At 36.1% G+C, this 22378-nt stretch overlaps 4 protein-coding genes across 4 annotated transcripts in view; 3 read left to right on the plus strand and 1 right to left on the minus strand.

Annotated features, from left to right (window-relative positions):
* Positions 1–4262, plus strand: part of LOC100186107 (glutathione hydrolase 1 proenzyme-like) — a 6004-nt gene extending 1742 nt beyond the window's left edge. The window contains exons 4-11 of the mRNA XM_026833666.1: positions 57–113; positions 280–389; positions 641–777; positions 967–1154; positions 1801–1892; positions 2403–2554; positions 3215–3328; positions 3831–4262. Of these exons, the coding sequence (XP_026689467.1) occupies positions 57–113; positions 280–389; positions 641–777; positions 967–1154; positions 1801–1892; positions 2403–2554; positions 3215–3328; positions 3831–3977 (997 nt within the window). The 3' untranslated portion in view covers positions 3978–4262. The remainder of the gene's footprint in view (positions 1–56; positions 114–279; positions 390–640; positions 778–966; positions 1155–1800; positions 1893–2402; positions 2555–3214; positions 3329–3830) is intronic.
* Positions 4263–4528: 266 nt separating this feature from the next.
* Positions 4529–11159, plus strand: LOC101242352 (alpha-(1,6)-fucosyltransferase-like). The gene is made up of 9 exons (XM_004225792.4): positions 4529–5233; positions 6342–6436; positions 7059–7233; positions 7491–7599; positions 8153–8390; positions 8836–9079; positions 9290–9490; positions 10262–10415; positions 10619–11159. Exons 1-9 carry the CDS (start codon positions 5106–5108, stop codon positions 10991–10993), a joined length of 1719 nt encoding a protein of 572 aa, XP_004225840.4. The 5' UTR covers positions 4529–5105; the 3' UTR covers positions 10994–11159.
* Positions 11160–12424: 1265 nt separating this feature from the next.
* LOC100175944 (alpha-(1,6)-fucosyltransferase-like) lies at positions 12425–18606 on the minus strand. Its single transcript, XM_009859839.2, has 9 exons — positions 18411–18606; positions 17739–17839; positions 17063–17231; positions 16439–16547; positions 15599–15836; positions 14975–15218; positions 14138–14338; positions 13417–13570; positions 12425–13218 (listed from the first exon to the last, which is right to left on the minus strand). The coding sequence occupies exons 3-9, from the start codon at positions 17188–17190 to the stop codon at positions 12952–12954; spliced, it is 1341 nt and encodes a 446-aa protein (XP_009858141.2). The 5' UTR covers positions 17191–17231; positions 17739–17839; positions 18411–18606; the 3' UTR covers positions 12425–12951.
* A 340-nt stretch (positions 18607–18946) lies between these two features.
* Positions 18947–22378, plus strand: part of LOC100184494 (alpha-(1,6)-fucosyltransferase-like) — a 6516-nt gene continuing 3084 nt past the window's right edge. Inside the window, exons 1-4 of the mRNA XM_026833667.1 lie at positions 18947–19562; positions 20354–20436; positions 20933–21101; positions 21831–21939. Of these exons, the coding sequence (XP_026689468.1) occupies positions 19402–19562; positions 20354–20436; positions 20933–21101; positions 21831–21939 (522 nt within the window). The 5' untranslated portion in view covers positions 18947–19401. The remainder of the gene's footprint in view (positions 19563–20353; positions 20437–20932; positions 21102–21830; positions 21940–22378) is intronic.

A 22378-nucleotide genomic window follows, 5' to 3' on the forward strand; every position in this document is an offset into this window, starting at 1 on the left:
CCAGGAAGGAGCGTCTGCTTTTTATAATGGAAGTCTTACTTATGAAATCATAAAAGATTGAATGAAGGGTTTGGTGAAAACAGAATCACTGCAGAAGATTTGTGGAATTACAGGTTCTGAATCTATTTTCTAATTAATACTGTTCGTTTATATATGTTTAGATTTTGATCATTATAATGTGCAAGATAAAGTAGGTAAAAAAATAGTATTTTTTGCTTCTTCTAAGCTAATAAATGGTTGAATTGCAGTAAATTGACTTATATGTTTGATATATTACAGATCAGAAGTAAAACCAGCGATAAACATCACATTGGATGATCTTACTGTGTTTTCACCAGGACCCCCAGCAAGTGGGCCTGTTATGAGTCTCATATTAAATATCCTTAAAGGTAAGTTAGATTATTTCGGATGTTAGATCAATGCCAATGGCACCAAAATCTGTAAAAATCAATTATCATCAAGTATCTTGCAGATAAGGGTGTCAGCAACATGTTTTGATCAGGTGTTTCTCAAAAGGGGCAAGCCCTATAACCACCTTGCTACTGTGATAGTTTCATAATATTATTTTGAATCACTGCAGATATTTGAATTGGTGTTAAGTTTTTAATTTATCTTTAAATAAAACTTCTGCTGAACTCAGGTTACAAGTTTTCGCCAAAAAGTATGTCGAAAGAAAACCGTGTACTTACAATGCACAGGATAGTGGAAGCATTCAGGTTTGCTTTTGCTAAAAGATCCTACCTTGGCGGGGAACCAAATTACCCAAATATGACAGAGGTTTGTAAAAATCAAATTTGACTGATGTTTTTAATTGCCATTTTAGCCAGAAAATAAAGGGCAGGGTAAAAAAAAAATTTTTAATTTTTTGTTTGATTTTTTAAGTGGGGGGGTTGCGACCACCGCACCTCTCCTGGCTGCGCCATTGGGAGCAAAACACCTGTTTATCAAACATTTTTTCAACCACAGTTAGTGAAGAACATGACAGCGGACTGGTACGCTGATGATCTTCGTTTAAAAATCAACGACGATCATACTTGGCCGGTTGATTACTACGGTCCTGACTGGTCAGTTCCTGACGACAGTGGCACGGCTCATCTCAGTGTTCTTGCTCCCAATGGTGATGCTGTGGCAATCACAAGCACAATCAATCTATAGTAGGTTTTTTAAATTATCTGTTATTGACAAAGCGTGCTAAAAAACTTTAATTTTAACCTGCACCGTGACAAATGCCGCTGCCTGTAACCCAGAGGTAATGGGTTCAGGCCTCGTCGCTGCTACCATTGTAGGCGTACGTGTCCTTGGGCAAGACACTTAACAGCAATTGCTCCAATCCAGTGGTCACTAATGGGTTGTCCAAAAAACAGCTATAAATTTAAAAAAATTCCTTTAAAAAAAAATCACCCACAAAGTAACGTACATGTCAACTAGTAAACTGGCACGAGGTGTATGAACATCCGTGTTATAACGACTGTGTTTTTTTGGCCTGCAAAGGTAAAGTAAGTTACATTCATTGCATTCATTGATTATTTCACATTCAATTTCAATGCAACAATTCATCTGTATATTTGATTAAATTTATCTGGCATACACAACTGCAAAACCGCTTTAATTTAAATATGAAAATTAACTAACTATTCAAAACAGTTCCCAGTTAGTAACTTTTCTGTGTAAGTGTTAGGGTAATGCGCCAACTCAGGAATTAATCCCTGGTTCCCTCTTATGTCATATCATGCTGTAGGACCTCAGACCCTTACAGAATATTTCCACCAAAGTTGTGTGAAACATAGATTTTTGTTACAGTTTCGGAAGCAAAGTTCGTGGTAAATATACAGGGATCATTTTCAACAATGAGATGGATGATTTCTCCTCACCTAATATCACCAATGCATTCGGTTAGTTCATATTATTTGTAACACTGGTCTACTTTGTGCTTTTAACACATCCATTATCAGTCACAGAAAAGCATGAAAGCTCCACACAGCAACCGATGTGTTTTTGGCAAAACCTTTGGCTGTATACCATGTGTTTACAGTCCAGTAAACTTTAGTTAAATCCTGTCATAAAGATGCTAACACACTGGGTGGGCTTTTGTTCATTGTCCATATTGTCATCTAAAAAATGAAACACATTTTTATGCTTGTAAATTAAATACTATGACCCAAATCGCAGGTTTCTTGATTTGTCTGCCCTAGGACTTCACCCATAAAGAATAGAAAGCGAACACCTATTAATATTGCAAAGAAAAAATCTAAAAAAAAATATTTACTCACAAGGCCACAAAGTAACATACATGGTAACTCGCCACAAAGTAACTATGAACACCCATGTTATAACGGCTGTTGTTTTCCAGCCACGCGAGGATAAAGTAAGTTACATTCACATTCATTCATCTTCTATTCCAGGTGTTCCACCATCCCCTGCCAATTATATCTCGCCTGGTAAACGGCCATTTTCGAGCATGACGCCAACAATTATCATGAAAAAAGGTCGTAAGAAACCTCTGATGGTGGTTGGTGCATCAGGTGGAACTTTTATTACTTCAGCCACTACACTTGTGAGTATTGATATAATGTGGTGTGGCATAGCCAATAATATGAATGTAACTTACTTTATACTGGTGTGGCCGGAATGTTAACACGGGTGTTATGTTTTATACACTCTGTGCCAGTTTACATTTAACTGCAATTGCTCGAACTCAGCAGTCATTAATGAATTTTCTAAATTATCAGCGATATAAAATACAGAACATCCCTGTCTAACAACTGTTGTTTCCAGCCACACGAGGATAAAGCTAGATATAACCATATATTCACCCCAACTTTTAAAGCATTGGTGACATAATATATTTTAGCAACCCAGTTTTAAATGTGAACCAGCCTTTATCTTGTTGATAAGTGTCTATACAAACGAGTAGAGCCAGAGTATTGCATTTGCAATGTTACTGCCGATTTTGTTAAAATACCAAAACACATAGTGACTATGTTGTAGGTATTGTAGAATTAATGTCAGAGATTTTCTCTGTGCTTTCATGCAGGCATTTGAAAAGAACATTGATACATTGGTTCCTTCAAAATAATTTTCCAGAAACGCTTTATCAGACTTATTCTCCGAACATTAAAATTTTAACAGATTAAAATTTAATTGGTAAATGCTTTGTCCCCATTGTTCAAAAAATCAGTGTTAAAAGAAAATTAAATGTGATTGTTCACCTCAGGTTACAATGAACTCGTTATGGTTTGGATTTAATGTTGGGGAAAGTGTTGAAATGAAGAGAATTCACGACCAACTTATGCCAAATGTGACGCAATGTGAAGCAGGTTTACATCAGGTAATTTCTCTTACAATTTCTAAATTGAAATTAATGCAACTTTTTTAGCATTGCTGTTTTATTTTTTATACACCTTGTGCCTGTTTTACAGGTTACTTGGTGGGTGAATATTTTTTCGGGAATTTTTTTTGTTTTTATTATGTATGGCAATCCATTAATAACAAATTGGTTAAATCAGTGACAGTTTAGTCAAGTGACTTCCGCAAGATCAGGCCTAACCACAGTAGTAGTAGCATAAACCCCTTAAACTCTAGTTCTGAGGCAAGCATATTAAGGCATAGTTTACTGAGGAGGAAATTGTCGTGGTACAACACAAAATGGTAGGGAACCTGCAGGTTTAAAATGCCTAAAAAGTTATTCAGAATAATCAAGTTAAGGTGCATTGTTGGTTTGAAATCCAAATCATTAAAATGTTTTTTTTTTTAAATTATGTTTTGTGATCATCATGTTTTATTTGTAAGAGACCTAAATTTTAATTTTTTTATTTTTAATTAATTTTTAGGATATTATTACTGGTTTAAGACACAAAGGCCACAACGTAACAGTAAGAAAAAAGATATCTGCTGTTCAAGCAATATTGACTTTAGAAGATGGCAGAGTGAGTGCTGCATCAGATTCTCGCAAAGGGGGATATCCTGATGGATTTTAAAAATTCTTCACAATGAATAGTTTAGTCGATACTCCATAAAGTGGGAAATAACATCCTTCAATGTGGAATATTTCCACCAAATGTTTTTTGTTGTAACAGAAATTCTTGTTTTAAATTAAGTTTTGTATTTTAATATTTATATTTGTACTGCGCAAGAGATTCCTTTACTGATATTTACCTCTGCATTATGTTGAGACAATCTTTGCAAATATTATTTTACATCTATCTATTTTCTTGTTGCATTAACTATTTCAATAAATGTTGCATTTTTTTGCATTGAAAAAACTGGTGTAGCGGTTAGGTGTGCTTCGAGCACAGATATTTAATATATTGTAGGGTGGGGGGAGATGGGACACCTTTTAACTCTATTTTCTCGCCCCATTCGGTAATAAACAAAGAACATTCAAAGAATTATAAAACTATATGCCCACGACTCCCATCGACCGTTGTTAATTGTTTAAAACACGATCAGGATATTTGGATATTATGTGCTAAAGGTGTTCCATCTTTCCCCACCCTACTATATATAATTGTCTAAATTTCACTAGATGCATAAAAGATTGCGTGGCGTGTAAAGTTGCCAGCTGGCGCGACGCGGACGGGACTTAATCGTTGCTTTTCCCACATATAACAATGACAATCGCACACAAACGCATTGATGAGGGTACCGAATTTGATTAGGAAAATGTGTCAGTTTGCGTTCATACAATCTCGGTAAACGTGGAATACAAAGATACGTTTATGTCGACCGCTTTCACACGTCAATCACTACACTGGGGTGAATTGAAATACTTTAGCTGACAAATATTTCAGTACCCTTGTGCTCACAGCAATAATACGTTTTTGTAAAATGTTTTATTTTTGTCGGAACAATTTTGTTCGGCGCGAGCATTTTTATTCGGCACGGACATAACTATTTTTGCGGTAAAGTGAACTAATCAATAAAGCACTGCTGTTGTGTTGCTTCTATCCTGTTCGTGGAATACAGGATACTGTCAAATTCCGATGCGTCCGCTAAACATAATTCGACAGATGTCTTTCAAAAGCGTGACTTGCAACATAGAACACTGCTGTTAGTGTAATTTGCTTGCAATATTTCAACTTTTTCCACCTTGCATAAACATCGGAATGAAAAAGAAAACCTGTACAGGGACTAGAAAGGGAAAATGTTACATGAATTTCTGGCAGTTGGTCGTGGATGTTACTTGTTGCTTGTTTGTGGTTTGCAGCCTGTACTTTTTATTTCAATATTTACGGTAAGTTTCGTTTGTTTGTACTTTTTAATACATTTAGTTTCGTACCTAACCAGATTACTATGTTTTAAAACAGTGCTCTTCAAACAGTGTGCATGGTGCACTAAAATATTCCAGGGGTGCACCAGTACAAAAGGGTATACAAGGGTGCATCACAAATTTTAACAATTTTCAGCAATATTATTTAGTTTTAAACATTTTTACCAAGTTTAGCCACTTTTCTACATTTTTTGTATATGAATTCTATATCTCGCATCACTGGGAATTGCGAAACGTCATTAGTTTTACATTAAAGCAATCAGGGGTGCGTGAGTTTGTCGCAACGAGTTTTGAGGTTCACCAACCCCAAAAAGGTTGCAGAGCACTGTTTTAGAGTACTATGGTTTCTTTTTGTTTATAGGCATACTATGTCGGGTATATTACTGTGGGGTATAAGATAGATACCGTTGGTACACAATATCCCGTATTTCCTAATCGTGTTTTCAATAATTAACAATGCTGGTTTAGACTCGTGACTTACAAAATTCGGTGAATATTCTTTGTTTAACCCACCCCCAATGCGACGAAAAAAAGAGAATGAAATTATAGACCATCTTACCCCAACCTACTATATAGCACCGTGGGGTAAGATGGGACACTGTTAGCATATAATACCCCGATCGTATTTTAAACAAGCTTGGGCTACTACCAAATGGAACGAGAAAATAGAATGAATACGTATCCCATCTCTCCCCACCCTATACTATACAATTTACACATTGTTCTGAATTTTGAATGAGGCAGTTTGATCCTTTCGTAAGATTATGTTTGCATTTGTACAACACCGTTTTGCGTGACTATTGTTATATCACGTATAGGGCCTCTCTATGAATTATAAGGGGTAATAATACTTACGATACAGTAGGGTGGGGAAGATGGGACACCTGTTTATTCTATTTTTTAGTCCAATTTGGTAGTAAACATAGAAAATTCAACAAATTATAAAACCGTATTTTCACGACTCTCATACCGTTGTCAATCGTTCAAAACACGACCAGGATACTTAAATATCATGTGCTAAAGGTGTCCCTTTTTTCCCATCCTAAGATGTTACATTATACTTTCTTTGTAGCAGTACCAACATAAACAAACGTTGCGAAACATGCACAAACCGACCAGCACTGAAACTGAAATGGGATTTCCTGAAAAATGTCAAGCAGCGACAAGGTAATCTAAAACATTATGAAATTGGGAGTTATTAATAATCTGAATGTGACTTGCTTCAACTATTAGCTCCGGCTAGTGTCGTGAAGCAGGCGCAACAGTTACATTCATTGTCCGGCGGCGTAGCACAGTTGGTTAGCGCGCCTGCTAACCCAGAGGTAATGGATTATAAGGCTCGTTACTGCTACCGTTGTTGGTGTATATGTCATTCATTGGCCATTAGAGACTTACGGTAATTGCATTAACCCAGTGGTCAGTAATGGATTGTCCAAATTATTAGGCATACATAAAAATGAGAAAACTTCCACCAAAAAATAATTACCCATAAAATAACATACTTGGTAATGTTTAAAAACAAATGAATAAATGTAATTTTGAATAAATAAATGAACGAATGTGGTTGAAGCAATTGCGTTAGGTGTCTTGCCCAACGGCACATACACCCACAATGGTAGCAGCGACGAGCCTTGAACCCATTACCTCTGGGTTACAGGCACTATACCCACTTTGCCACGGCGCCGGACATAACATAACTTAATTAATGTTTGAAACATACGCACCCGTGTTTAAAAACTACTGTCGTTTTACGCCATGCGAGGGTAAAGTAAGTTTTTATTCATTCAAGGTGGGCCAGTTACCAAATTAGACGTAGAAAGAACAAAGCTAACCATGGAGCTCAAGAAGGATGTTGAGCTTTGGTGGAAAACAATCAAAGCAGAGTTACTTAAGTATAAAAATACCGCGAATCAAATAAAATCGCATGAAGATATGAAACGACCGATGCTACGTGAACAATATATGTACGTATACAATATTATAGTTTGTATTTTATACAGTATATATAGTACTGTGGGGTAAGATGGGACACCTTTATGGTAGTCATGAGAATACGGTTTTGTAACTTTTCAAATTTCTTTGTTCGTTACCAAATGGGACGAGAAAACAGATTAGAAAGGTGTTCCATCTCCCCCCACCTAATATATCATACCTTCTGCTTTGCTACATCAATTATGGTCCACCTTTGTCTAGTTTTAAAACTTAAGTGTTTTACTTTCAGGGCACTGGATATCAAAATGGAAAACCTTGCAAGCTTGGATGAGGGATGGCAAAAAGAAATTTCGAAAAAGTCCGCCAAAAAAGTAGAGAAAATAATCGACAAATTTCAGGTGAATAAATATATATATAAAGAGAGAGAGCATGGTGGGGAAAGACGGGACGTGTTTAAAACATAATTGCCAAATATCCTGATCGTTTTTTACAACTAACAACGGTCCATGGGAGTCGTGAGGATACGGTTTTATATTTCTTTAATTTTTTTGTTTACTACTAAATGAGACGTGAAAATAGAATGATAAGTTGTCCCATCTTTCCCCGCTATACTATATATGAATGTCACTCTATTTTGTATGGATGACAGTTTTATCATTTGGTTGAATCAATCACTCTAAGTTGCCGTATATGCACACACACTCACAATGTGTAACGTGTTACTTTGGTACTAGATATTTTATGAATGGATGTAACGTATTAATCCTCGCGTGGCGGGTAACGGCAGTCTTCATAATAGGCGTGTTCTGTTCCATATACACTTCGGAGCCGCTTTTATACGTTCTCACGTATATAAATTTGTGGGTGATTGTATACTTTTTTCTGTCTTCTTATGTTTTGCACAACATTGAAACAATAATATTAAATAAATAGTCAACTTGTTTATTGTAGAATCCAAAACGATGTGACGAGTTTGGTCAGCTTTATATTAAAGTAGAACGATGTGGTTTTGGATGCATAATGCACGATCTTACCAACAAGTTGAATATTGCCACTTCGTATAACAAAACAATGATTTTAAAAACCTCAACGTCTATCTACATGAGAAAAAAAAACATGAGCGACATTTTGGAACCGATCAGCGAAAAATGCCAAGTTCCTATGAAAGGAGAATGGGTCATGGCAGACAGTAAGGTTAATTATAGGCTTATAAAGTAAGGTATAGCATTGCATTATCCAATATTTTCTATGCCTTTTTAACAATTGACAACCCTATCATAGCATCGTAAGAATGGGTTATAGATTTCTTTAAATATTTTGTGTTTACTACCAAGGGGGACTGTTAAAAGGAGAATGAAACTCGGACCGTCTTACCCAAACCTAACTTTATGGAGTAGGGAAGATGAGACACCTTTAGCACGTAATATTGAAGTATCCTGATTGTGTTTTAAACAATTAACAACGGTCCATGAGAGTCGTGAGGATGCGGTTTTATAATTCATTAAAAATATTTTTGTTTTCTAACAAATGAGACGAGAAAGTAGAATAAAAAGGTTTCCCATCTTCCCCACTTTACTATATGCAAAAGTCTCACAAAACTTTATATATTTAACATTCAATATTCGATCATTCAGCATTCTCAAATTTAAAGAAAAAGAAGTTGTCATATATCAAAGACGTAATATCGGGTCGTGCCTACGCGTTTCGGTATCCCGTATTCACTGACGAGATGTGGGGCAACGTTGAAGCGTTTCACTCAGACCCAATGGGCTGGTGGATTTCGCAAATGCTCAAATCCTTGTTTAAACCAAAACCAAAGTTACAAGAAAGGATTGATTATTACGCGGAAAATGTTGACTTCTCATCACCAATCGTGGGGTAAAATACATGAATGTCACTTGTTTATCTCTATGTGCTAATACTGCAGCCTTATAGTTATATAGTAGAGTGGAAGATGGGAAACTCTGATGACTCTCATTGCCCCGCCACGCGTCGATCGTTTTTTAACATTCATTCATTTATTTATTAATTCTCTCTTTTTTAGCTAAATATATAGCATTGTAATTTAACCGCTTTATGCATATACAGTGTGCATGTAAGACGAACCGATAAGCTCACCGTACCTAAAGAGTTCGCTGTGTTCCGACCATTGTCCGAATTCATGAAACACGTTGAGGAATGGTACGACAAATATGATCTTCGTCAAGCAGGACTTGGCAACAATCTTAAAGTCGAACGAAGAGTTTATTTGGCTTCTGATGACCTGGCTGTGTGGGATGAAGCGAAAGTGTAAGAATTGAAAATATTTTTTTAATTTAATAGTTCTAATAACCCGTTTGTATACCCTGAATCTAGTATGAATGAATGTAATATGCTTCATCCTCGCGTGGCCGGAAAACGACAGTCTGTGGGTAATTATTTTTTTTAGAAGATTTTTTTATCTGTGGCTGATAATTTGGACAACCCATTAGTGACCACTGGGTTGAAGCAATTGCTGTTAAGTGTCTTGCCCAAGCACGCATACGCCCACAATGGTAGCAGCGACGAGCCTTGAACTTGTTACCTCCGGGTTGGTGGCAGGCGCGCTAACCAATTTGCCATGGCGCCGGTTTTGCCGCGCAATGCTACCCTGTTTGTAGCTTTCTGAATTATTTTTTTCTCTTGTTCGTCCCATCGATATTTTTGTTATCTTTTCTGTATGGCTGACACGAACATTAGTGCAACATCGAGTCTTATACGCAATGTTTTCTAATAGGGTGAGCCATCTGACCACTGTATTGGGGCAACATACACATTCTAGTTTTATAGTATCTATGGGTAAAATGAGACACCTTTAATACATAATATCTAAATATTCTTATCGTGTTTTATACGATTAACAACGCTATGTTGAAGTCGTGACGATACGGTTGTATAATTCTTTGAATATTCTTTGTTTAGTACTAAATAGGACGACCAAATAGAAGGAAAGGATGTCCCATCGAATTGAAAACACGATAAGGATATATACCCTCTCCACTATATGCTAATTCTAAAACTCAATGAAATCTGTTTTTGCAGCTTCGACAAATACACCTTCCTTGGCAACAAGGAATTCACGGAGCGAGCAAGTGAAATTGAAACAAGGGACACGAAATCTGGGTTAGAGGATATTATCATTGAAGCAACTCTGCTTTCCAAATGTAACTTCTTTGTTGGAACTCTCTCTTCGGAGGTGGGTGATTGCTGCTTTCGTTAAATGCCACGCGCAAAACCTTGTATTATCTTATACTGCTATACACTGTTTATCTTAAGACTTGGGTTAACCAGCATAGGCCGTCAAGCAGAACTAACTGTTTCTTTTTGGGGGGCCTCAGGTCAGAGGTACAGAATTTCAAAGATAGGTATTGTTCGGGCCTAAAGTGAGTATTTTTTCAGATTGGACAATTGGCAATTGAAATGAAGCAGTCAACACAACTGCAAGATGTGTTTTACGACGCAAAGTCTATCGAGTACGAATATGGACTTATTGAGGGCCCAAAGAAAATACAACTAGTCGTATACAACAGCACTAAACCGCTAAGACACGACGAAATTGAGTTGCTCTGTGGTGATCTAATGATCTTGAATAGAAATTACTTTAACGGTTACTACTATGGAACAAATGTAATGACCCAGCAAACTGGATTTTACAAAACTCACTTAGTTCAAAACTTGCCGGCATTATTGGATATGCCGAATGCTGCGCTTAAGGAGATGCTGGTGCAGATGTATGGAGAAAACATAGCGTGGTTAACTGATTTCATTATGTAAAAGAAATATTTTAAAACTGTATTACGCGACTGACAATTTCAACGTACACAGGTCTAAAGTTGGAAAAGACTTATTCGGATAGTTTATTGCAATGCGTAAGCATTTGAAATAGGTCTTGTGTTTATTCCCCGAAGGTGGAAAAAATAAAATGAGTTGAAATATTGTGTCCATGTCTCATTTATTGAAATAGTTAGTGCAATACACAAATGAATAGAAAAACAAACAAGTTATAGTGGGGTGGGGGAGGATGCGACATTTTTTAAGTCTATTTTGTCGTCTCATCCGGTGGTAAACAAAGAAAATTCAATTAAATATAAAACAACTAATTCAATTAAATATTCCACAACTTCCATAGATCGTTGATATTTGTTTAAACACGATCAGGATATTTGGATATTGTGTACTAAAGGTGTCCCATCTTTCCACACCAAAAAACAAGGAAAATGCAAACTTCTTGCAACCTAAGAAAGAAAGTCAGAAAAACATCTCTCAAAATGTGAAATAAAAATTCCTTATGTTTTCGTTGCAACAGAAATGTTTGTTTAAAACTAAGTCCTGTATTATAATATTTATATATATATATATATATATAGTAGAGTGGGGAAGGATGGGACAATTAGTCAAACAGTTTTTTTTTATATATATAGTAGGGTGGGGTGAGATAGGACACTTTGTCCGACGAGATTTTTTTTAATTTTCTTTTTACAGGACCCCATTTAATGATAATCAAAAAAATATTGTTACATAATTATTTGACTCTATTATCACGACTTAATAAAGCGAGCGTCAAAGCTGATTATTGTTGTTTAATATTAAAACAAAATGTTGAATTAAAACATTTTTTGAACAGGTAAAAATGCGAAATAGTAAGGTACTAATTTTAAATGCTTGCTAAATAGTAGTAAACCCGATGAAATTTTGTAGTTCGCGAGTGTGAACGATTAAGTTAGGTTCATAGATTTACAAAAAAGCTTAAATATATAGTAGGGTGGGGGAAGATGGGACACCTTTAGCACATAATATCTAAATATCCTGATCGTGTTTTAATTAATTAACAACGGTACATGGGAGTCGTAAGGACACGGTTCTATAATTCTTTAAATGTTTTTTGTTTACTACCAAATGGGGCAAGAAAATAGTATAAATAGGTGTCCCATCTTCCCCCACCCTACTATATCGTACTTTTGCGAAAAACAGTGCAACATTACCCCCAAAAAGATTGTTTAAACTTGATTTTCAAAGTGTACAGCATTATTTCGTGTTAGTTACATTTATTCCTAATATTAAATTCACTTTTTAATCAAATTTAACAATTATTTTGAACTGTCCCATCTTACCCTGTGTGATTTTAAATTTGTAAAATGACACCTGTTAGCGAATCGCTAAATAACTTCTCGTGTATTTTAATATATTTTTTGAATTATTGTCAGTTAATAAAGAAATGATAGTATTAACTCATGGTGTATCACCCAAAAAGCGCCATGTAGTTTAAATTTGGAAATATATGACAATGTGTGCTTAAGTGTCCCATCTTCCCCCACTCTACTTTACTGTGCAAAAGATTCCTTTACTGATATTTACCTCTACATTATGTTGAGACAATCTTTGCAAAGTTTATTTTTTTACATATATTTATTTTTTTGTGCATTGCAATAACTGTTTCAATAAACGAGAAATGTACGAGACACAAACTCATTTTAGTTTTTCCACCTTCGTGATATAAACACAAGACTTTTTTCAAATGCTGGCACATTTCAATAAACTATCATAGTACTCAGTCTCCATCCAACTTTAGACTTGTGGCATACGTTGAAATTATCAGTTGCGTACCTCAGTTTCGAATCATTTTTCTTTCATAATGAAATCAGTTAACCACGCTATGTTTTCTCCATAAATCTGCACCAGCATCACCATAAGCGCAGCATTCGGCATATCCAATAATGCCGGCAAGTTTTGAACTAAGTGAGTTTTGTAAAACCCTTTTTTCCGGTCATGACATTTGTCCCATAGTAGTAACCGTTAAAGTTTTTTCTATCCAAGATCATTAGATCACCACAGAGCAATACGATTTCATCGTGTCTTAACGGTTTAGTGCTGTTGTATACGACTAGTTGTAGTTTCTTTGGGCCCTCAATAAGTCCATATTCATATTCCAGAGACCTTACGTCGTAAAACACATCTTGCAGTTGTGTTGACTGCTTCATTTCAATTGCCAGTTGTCCAATCTGAAAAAATACACATTTTAGGCCCGACAATACCTATCTTTGAAAGTCTATACCTCTGGTCTGAAGCCCCCAAAAAGAAACAGTTAGTTCTGCTTGACGGCCCACTAATGCTGGTTAACCAAGTCTTATGATGAACATTGTAGTATAGTTGAAATAATACAAGGTTTTGCGCATTTAACGAAAGCAGCAATCACCCACCTCTGAAGAGAGAGTTCCAACAAAGAAGTTACATTTGGAAAGCAGAGTTGCTTCAATGATAATATCCTCTAACCCAGATTTCGTGTCCCTTGTTTTAATTTCACTTGCTCGCTCCGTGAATTCCTTGTTGCCAAAGAAGGTGTATTTGTCGAAGCTGCAAAAACAGTTTTCATTGAGTTTAAAATTGAAATATAATAGGGTGGGGGGCGATGGGACACCAGTTTATTAAATTTTATCGTCCCATTTGGTAGTAAACAAAGAATATTCAAAGAATTATTTACTTTAATTACTTTATCAACTACAATATTGTATAACTCGATTCTATCTGCTGTTCAAGCACAGTGGTCAGATGGCTCACACCATCAGAAAACATCGTGTTCAAGACTCGATGCTGCACCAATGTTCGTGTCAGCCATATATAAAATAGATAACAAAAATAACGATCGTGAGAAAAAGAACAATCATTCACAAAACTACAGTAGTAGTAACAAGCGGGTTATTATAACTGTTAAAGTAGAAAAAAATATTTGTCAGAAAAAAATACGAAGTAACATACATGGTAACTCGTAAGCTGGCACGAGGTGTTAAACCCGTGTGATAACGACTGTCGTTTTCCGGCCACGCGAGGATAAAGTAAGTTACATCATGGCCTACTCAATACAGTAGGCCATGGTTACATTTATTCATTCATTAATTTAAAAAAAATATTTTTAATTCTTACATTTTCGCTTCATCCCATACAGCCAGGTCATCAGAAGCCAAATAAACTCTTTGTTCGACTTTAAGATTGTTGCCAAGTCCTGCTTGACGAAGATCATATTTGTCGTACCATTCCTCAACGTGTTTCATGAATTCGGACAATGGTCGAAACACAGCGAACTCTCGATCGTCCGTTAATTTATCGGTACGTCTTACATGCACACTGTATATATATATATATATATATAGTAGGGTGGGGAAAGATGCGACACCTTTTCATTACATTTCTCATACTATTTGGTAGTAAACAAAGAACAGTCAAATAATTATAAATCCGTATGCCTACGGCTCTCGTATACCGTTGTCAGTTATTTAAAACACGATTTGAATATTTAGATATTCTGTGCTAAAGATATCCCATCTTCCCCCACCCTACTATACATTTTAAATTCGTTTTATGTATTGTAAAACCAAGCGAATGCTTGGTGAATCAGTGAACTAATATGACAATCTATTGGCCCATTTACGAAACACTTCAACCTGTATTGCAATCGTCAGATTATCCGCATTTAATTTGATTCCAGAATATCTAATTTCCAAAAATCAGCGCAGTTAAAAAACTATAAATCATAGTAGTAAACTGGGAAAAGATGGGACACCTTTCATTCTATTTCCTCGACCCATTTGGTGACAAACAAAAAACATTTAAAGAATTATAAAACCGTATCCTCACGACTCACTTAGGGCGTTTCTATTTCTTAAAACACGATCAGGATATTTGAATATTATGTGCTAAAGGTGTACCGTCTTTTTCCATCCTATTATATAAATATTCTACATTTACGGTTTAAAATCTTACCCCACGATTGGTGATGAGAAGTCAACATTTTCCGCGTAATAATCCATCCTTTCTTGTAACTTTGGTTTCGGTTTAAACAAGGATTTGAGCATTTGCGAAATCCACCAGCCCATTGGGTCTGAGTGAAACGCTTCAACGTTGCCCCACATCTCGTCAGTGAATACGGGATACCGGAACGCGTAGGCACGACCCGATATTTGACGTTTAATAAAACACAATTTGTTTTTTGTTAAATCCGAAAACTCTGGAATAACAAACGTAAAAATTATAAATAAACAAATGAATGTAGCTTGTTTATCCTTGTGTGTCACATTAACTGCAGTTGTCCTAACATGTTCATAAAAAGCAACCGCAATTAGTTTTATTTACAAAAAAAATACCTAAACAAATTCAAAATGTATAGTAGGGTAGGGGAAGAAATCTTTAGCACAAAATATCCAAATATTCAGATCGTGTTTAAACAATTAACAACGGTCTATATGGAAGTCGCGAGGATACGGTTTTATACTTATTAGAATTGTCTTTGTTTACTACTAAAAGTGACGGGAAAATAGAATGATAAGGTGTCCCATCTTCACCCACCCTACTATATGAAACAAAACAACACTGTTGAATTATCCTTACTATAAGGTTCAACCCATTTTCCTTTAATAGGAACTTGGCATTTTTTGCTGATCGGTTCCAAGATGTCGCTCATGATTTGTGATCTCGTGTAGATAGACGTTGAGGTTTGCAAAATCATTGTTTTGTTATACGAAGTGGCAATATTCAACTTGTTGGTAAGATCGTGCATTATGCATCCAAAACCACATTCTGCCACTTTAACATAAAGCTGACCATACTGGTCACATCGTTTTGGATTCTGCAACGAGCACGTTAATTAAATTTGTGGTCATGAATCATTTTTAAACCAGGATTGCATATATAGTTTTTATTTTATTTTCTCGTCCATGTGATAGTAAATAAAAACATTTCAAGAATTATAAAACCGTATCCTCATGACTTCCATAGACCAATGTTAGTTGTTTAAAACACCATCAGGATGTTTAGATATTATGTGCTAAATGTTTCCCATCTTCCCCCATCCTACTATATATCTTTCCCTACCCCAAAACACGCGACACAAAGCCGATAAAACAGTCACACCGTAATAAGTAGTTAATGGTTCAAGGCCATGTTACTGTAGTTACTTGTATGTTTTTGGGCACTGAACGGTCAATGCTCCAATCCAGTGTACACAATTGGTTTGTTACGAAAACAGTATTCAACAGAGTTGAACACGTGGTAACCTCTAAGAACTAAATGGTCGTGATGAATTAGGTATACTTGTTATGACATCCGAATTTGCCCGACACACAAAATCTTAATTAAGTGACTCTCATTTACTTACTCATATCCGAAAATAGAGCCCTTTACACTTTTGTTTTCCATATATATGTGGCGGGTATACACATAAAACGTCACCTGCAATCTGTCGATCGTTTTCTCTACATTTTTCGCAGTTTTATTTGAAAGTTGTTTTTGCCATTCCTCATCAAAGCTTGCGACGTTTTCCATTTTGATTTCCAGTGCCCTAGATTTTAAACACTGATTAATATTTTGGAACACAATGTTTTTTTCAGTAAACATTTATGCCTATAATGAATAAATGTATTGTCCGGCGACGTGGCAACGTGGCTATAGCACGCCTACTTCTAACCCAAGGGTTGTGGGTTGAAGGCTCGTCGCTACTATCATTGTGGGCGTATGTGTCCTTGGGCAAAACACTTAACGGCAATTGCTCCCGAGTGGTCACTAATGTTTTATTTTAAATTATCAGTCATACATAATAAAAAAAAAATCCCCCTAAAAATAATCACCCACAAAGTAACATACATGGTAGCTTGTATAAGCTGTCGTTTTTCTGCCACGCGAGGATAAAGTAGGTTACATTCATTCATTCAGTTTTTGTCGTAACGGCTACATTTACGTTTATTCAAGAAAAAAAAGCGCAAGCAGAAAAGGTGGTTAAGTCTATCTATATATTGTGTATGTTCCCAATATTTGCACCAAAGATATCATACAGAATGTTATTATTTATAAACGTACATGTATTGTTCCCGTAGCTTTCGTCTTTTAAATTTGTGTGTCTTTCCTTTGCGAGAGGATTTTTTAAACTCAAGTAACTCTGCTTTGATTGTTTTCCACCAAAGCTCAACATCTCTTTTCAGCTCCATAGTAAGCTTTGTTCTTTCTACGTCTAACTTGGTAACTGGTGCTGTTTTGCCAACAACATATTAGAGTCTGCCATTATTAGGTATATTGTCGTAATATGAAGTTAAATCGTTATACTGGTCGCATGATATACATAGGCTTCCTGGGTGTTGGGGTAATGGGCTAATCTCGGTCCCTTTAGATATAGTGCATGTCCGCTATGCCAACTATGTCCGCTATGTCCACAGTATTCACTATGTCCACTATGTCCACAGTATTCACTATGTCCGCTATATACTCACTATGTCCAATATGTAGTGAATATTGTGGACACAGCGGACTTAACGGGCACATTGGTCATAGCGGACATGCACTAATTAAAGGAACCCCTAAATCTGGCTCGAATCACAGGTTCATAGAATAGAATAGTTAAGGTAACGTGTGTAAAGTGTTAAAGTAACATGTACTGTAAAAATAGCTTTGGTAGGCCTGTCACCATAGTACACTAAAGTGACTTCAATATTCTATGGTTATACTGCTATTTCACTAAATTTCTTAAAGTCACGCTTACCTTGTCGCTGCTTTCTATGTTTTAAAAGATTCCATTTTAGTTAAAGATTCCATTTTAGTTTTAATGTATTTGTGCATTTGCAAGGTTTGTTTTTCTGGGATCTGTAAAATAAGAAGAATGATTCACACAAATATATGTGTCCTTGCGAAGTGGGACAACGAAAGTCTTTATAACACGGTGTTCTGTTTCATCAACCTTGTCCCGTCAACAACTTGTCACGTGTTAACATTGTTGAAAATTATTGCTTTGTTTTTGTTTGGTACATTTGACGTTTAGTGTCTAGCGCAAGAACACATATACGGTAACAATGCTAGCAGCATTAACTTTGTATCCCTGTTAGTTGCAGCGCTATAATTACCGATGTGCCACGCATATCGAAAATAACATTAAAGAGACAACAACCGCATGCAAACAAAGTTACGAAATAGTAGGCCAAGTAAGGGTGAGAAAATATGGAACACATTTAGCACATAATATCCAAATATCCCGATCGTGTTTTAAACAACTAATAACGGTCTATGGAAGTCGTAAGGTTACGGTTTTATAATTCTTTGAATGCTCTTTATTTGCTACCAAAAAGAACGCAAAAAAATAAAGAAAAGTTGTCCCATCTCCCCCAACCCTACTATATATAGTACGTCAAACTGACATTCACCATTAAACGAAACTTACCGTAAAATATAAACTGCGTAAAATAAGTTGCACACCAGCCACACTAATACAGTCATCTGTACTGTTCGCCAACAAAGTCCTGGATAATATATTTCGCTGCATTCTCGCTTTCTTGCACTATTTTTCTTTCTCATAATGCTGTTTACACCACTACATATATTAGTTGACGGAACATAATAATGGCACAGGACGATAAACTTGCTATGCTTGGTATGTAGAGAAAGAGATAATTGACATTGACTTAATCATATAACTTTTTGTGGATATCCTGTATATAGCCTACCACGCGCGTGTTGGAAACCACGCAAGAGCTGTATATATGATGAATGACAAACCAACGTGACGGTTATATACGCGACCTGGGCGGACATGCAGATAAAATATGGACAAAACATGGAAAATCTATTGACAAAACATCTAGAAAAATTATGAACAAAATATGGTCAAGACATGGACGAAACAAGGAAAAGGCCTGAACAAAATATTAATAAACAAAACATAGTCAAATTATGGACTTAACATGGACCGCGATACTGCTACCAAATATTGTTATAACATAAGTTTCGTTCATCATCAAATGGGTGCCCGTATAAAAGGAGATTTTAAAAAGTCCCATCTTACACTAGAAATTCAAGTGTGTTGTTAGAACACGCCGGTTTTGTCCGCGTATACAACACGCAACACGGCAGAGGCGTGTTGTTGGTATGGCGTGTTTTTCAGGCTTCAAAACAACACGCCCGTAAACAACACGCCGTTTTGTAACAACACGCCAGTTTAAAACAACTCGCCCTAAAACTACACGCTCCGCCAGGTCGCGTATACGCCGATACGTCGGTTTGATATTCAGATAGTTGTGGCGTGGTTTGTAACGTGGCGTGGATCAGAAGTCCAACCCGATCGTGGAAATACAGGATATCCGCAAAGATGTCTGGTTTCTTCTGCACGCTAAGGATATAGCAAGTTCATCGTTCTCAGCCATTATTAAGTTACTATGTTATGTAGTGGTGTAAACAGCATTATGAGAAAGAAAAACGGTGCAGGAATGCGAGAATGCAGCGAAATATATTACCCAGGACTTTGTTGGCGTACAGTACAGCTCAGTGTATTAGTGTGGCTGGTATGCAACTTATTTTACGCAGTTTATATTTTACGGTAAGTTTCGTTTAATGGCAATATTGCCATTTTCGGTGAATGTAAGTTTGAAAGTAGTGGAGTACTGTGGGGGAAGATGAGACACCTTTAGCACTTAATTTCCAAATATCGTGTTTTAAACAGTTACGAACGGTCTTTGGGAGTCGTGAATATGCGGTTTAACAATTCCCTAAATGTTCTTTGTTTACTAACAAATGGGACGAGAAAATAGATAGAAAAGTGTCCCATCTTCACCAACCTATAGCATATGTCGTAACCAAGTTTACATGATTAAGGTCCTATCGCGGTTCGCGCGATTTAATCATATATGCCATAGTTGCTTTTTAAATCCATTTACGATATACACGTGGCACAGCACTGATGATTATAACGTTTGCAACCTAAGTAAGGAAAGGCATAATGCTGCCAGCATTGTTACCGTATGTGTTCTTGCGCTAGACACTTAAAGACAAATGTACCTAACAAAAAACAAAGCAAAAAAAGAATTACCAACAAAGGTATATAGGGGTGGGGAAAGATGGGACATCCTTTTATTCTATTTTTTTCGTCCTATTTTGAATCTAAACATTTAAAGAATTATAAAACCGTATCTTCGCGATTCCCATAGACAGTTGGTAATTGTTTAAAACACGAGCAGGATATGTAAATATTATACTCCAAATGTGTTCTATCTTACATTACCCTACTATAGACGGGATAAGTCGTTGGCGGCACAAGATTGATGGAACAGAACGTTGCTCCACTTTCAGAGGAAACATATTATAATGTGATTCATGGTATTTATTTTACAGGTTCAAGACAAACAAACCTTGCAATTGCACAAATACTTTAAAACTGAAATGGGATCTTTTAAAACATAGAAAGCAGCGACGAGGTAAGCGTAAAAAAAGATTAGTAAAATATCAGTATAACCATAAAATATTGAAGTCACTTTAGTGTAAAATGGTATAACAGGCTTGCCAAAGCTATTTTTACACGTGTTCCTTCAACATTTTACACACGTTACTTCAATTATTCTATCTTAAGAACCTGGGACTCGGACCAGATTTAGCCCATTACCCCGACACCCAGGAAGCTTACTCAGGCATATTTCATGCGACCATTGTACAATTTAACTTTATATTACGACAATATACAGTAGGATGGGGGTAGATGGGACACTTTTTAGCTCTATTTTCTCGTCCCATTTAGTAGTAAACAAAGAACATTCAAAGATATATGAAACTATGTCCTCATGACTTTCATAGACCGCTGTTAATTGTTTAAAATACGATCAAGATATCTGGATACTATGTGCTAAACGTGTCCCATTTCCCCCCACCCTACTATACTTAATGATGTCAGACTCTAATATGTTGTTGGCAAAACAGCACCAGTTACCAAGTTAGACGTAGAAAGAACAAAGCTTACTATGGAGCTCAAGACGGATGTTAAGCTTTGGTGGAAAACAATCAAAGCAGAGTTACTTGAGTTTAAAAAATCCTCTCGCAAAGGAAAGACACACAAAATTAAACGGCCAAAGCTACGTGAACAATACATGTACGTTTATAAATAATAACATTAAGTTCTGTGCAATTTCTTTGGTGCAAATATTAGGAACATAAACTATAGATAGACTCAACCCCCTATAATCTGCCTGCATTTTTTTCTTCAATAAACATAAGTATAACAGATCAGGCTTAATCTATGCTTAAACGACAAATATTTTAAGATTGATTTCCGACGTTTTATCTAACCACCGTCGTCATTATAAGTTCTTCTATAATAGTTTTTAAAAAACTATATAAAAGCTAACTTACAAAACACTGGGAAATTATCATGGCCAAAAGATTGAAGTAATAAAGCAATTATTGGACGTTACATGGTAATCACGATTCAGTCGGGTGTTACAATAAATATCAGTGGTTGCAGCCCTCAATTCGTATAACTGACACCGCGTCAATGCTAGCAAAATGTAGGCGTACGTGTCCTTAGGCAAAGCTCTAAGACTAAACGTTTATTGCTCCAACAAATAATAGATCACCCAGACAAACCAAAAGAAGAAATTTAATAAAACAATTGCCCACAAATGTATAGATACGTGGTAACTCTTAAGTGGGCAGCACGACGGGTGGGACGAAACAAGGCATCCGTGGTATAATGTCATTGCCGCAACAAAGAGAAGAGAAATTCATTTATTATAGGCAAAAAAAATATTTACAACAACAATTAACATTTTGCTGGTTGTTGCGCTCTCATATATTATATTAATCAATGTTTAAAATCTAGGGCCCTGGAAATCAAAATAGAAAACGTCACAAACTTTGACGAGGAATGGCAAAAACAACTTTCATATAAAACTGCGATCAAAGTAAAGAAAATAATTGACAAATTGCAGGTGACGTTCTGTCTATTTCCTTCACAAATACATACAGGAAAGAGCGAAAATTTCATTTCTAAAGTTAAAGAGTTACCATTTGTACAACTATGGATATAATGTTATGTTGACAAACCATTTGTGTACACTGGGCTGGAACATTAACGTTCAGTGCCTAAACCATAGCCACTACACTACTACAGTAACATGGCCTCAAACCTTTAACTTTTTATTACGTTGCGACTGCTTTATTGGCTTTGCGTCGCGTTCAATATATAGTAGGGTGGGGAAGATAGGAAACCCTTTTCATTGTAATTTTTTCTCGTTTGGTAGTGAATGTGAATGAATGAATGTAACTTACCTTGTCTTCGCGTGGCCGGAAAACGACAGTCGTTATCACACGGGTTTAACACCTCGTGCCAGCTTACGAGTTACCATGTATGTTACTTTGTGAGTGATT

This window comes from Ciona intestinalis, chromosome 3, assembly GCF_000224145.3.
Source record: "Ciona intestinalis chromosome 3, KH, whole genome shotgun sequence".
Taxonomy (NCBI): Eukaryota; Metazoa; Chordata; class Ascidiacea; order Phlebobranchia; family Cionidae; genus Ciona; species Ciona intestinalis.

What these genes read in the sequence shown, in the direction of transcription:
- LOC101242352 (XM_004225792.4), top strand. Translation starts at nt 5,106, where the DNA reads ATGAAAAAGAAAACCTGTACAGGGACTAGAAAGGGAAAATGTTACATG. An exon ending in AGAATGGGTCATGGCAGACA is followed by an intron (nt 8,391 to 8,835) that starts GTAAGGTTAATT and finishes TCGATCATTCAG; the next exon opens with CATTCTCAAATTTAAAGAAA. An exon ending in GTGTGGGATGAAGCGAAAGT is followed by an intron (nt 9,491 to 10,261) that starts GTAAGAATTGAA and finishes CTGTTTTTGCAG; the next exon opens with CTTCGACAAATACACCTTCC.
- LOC100175944 (XM_009859839.2), bottom strand. Translation starts at nt 17,190, where the DNA reads ATGGAGCTGAAAAGAGATGTTGAGCTTTGGTGGAAAACAATCAAAGCA. An exon ending in AAACGATCGACAGATTGCAG is followed by an intron (nt 15,837 to 16,438) that starts GTGACGTTTTAT and finishes TGCTCGTTGCAG; the next exon opens with AATCCAAAACGATGTGACCA. An exon ending in AAAATGGGTTGAACCTTATA is followed by an intron (nt 15,219 to 15,598) that starts GTAAGGATAATT and finishes TTGTTATTCCAG; the next exon opens with AGTTTTCGGATTTAACAAAA.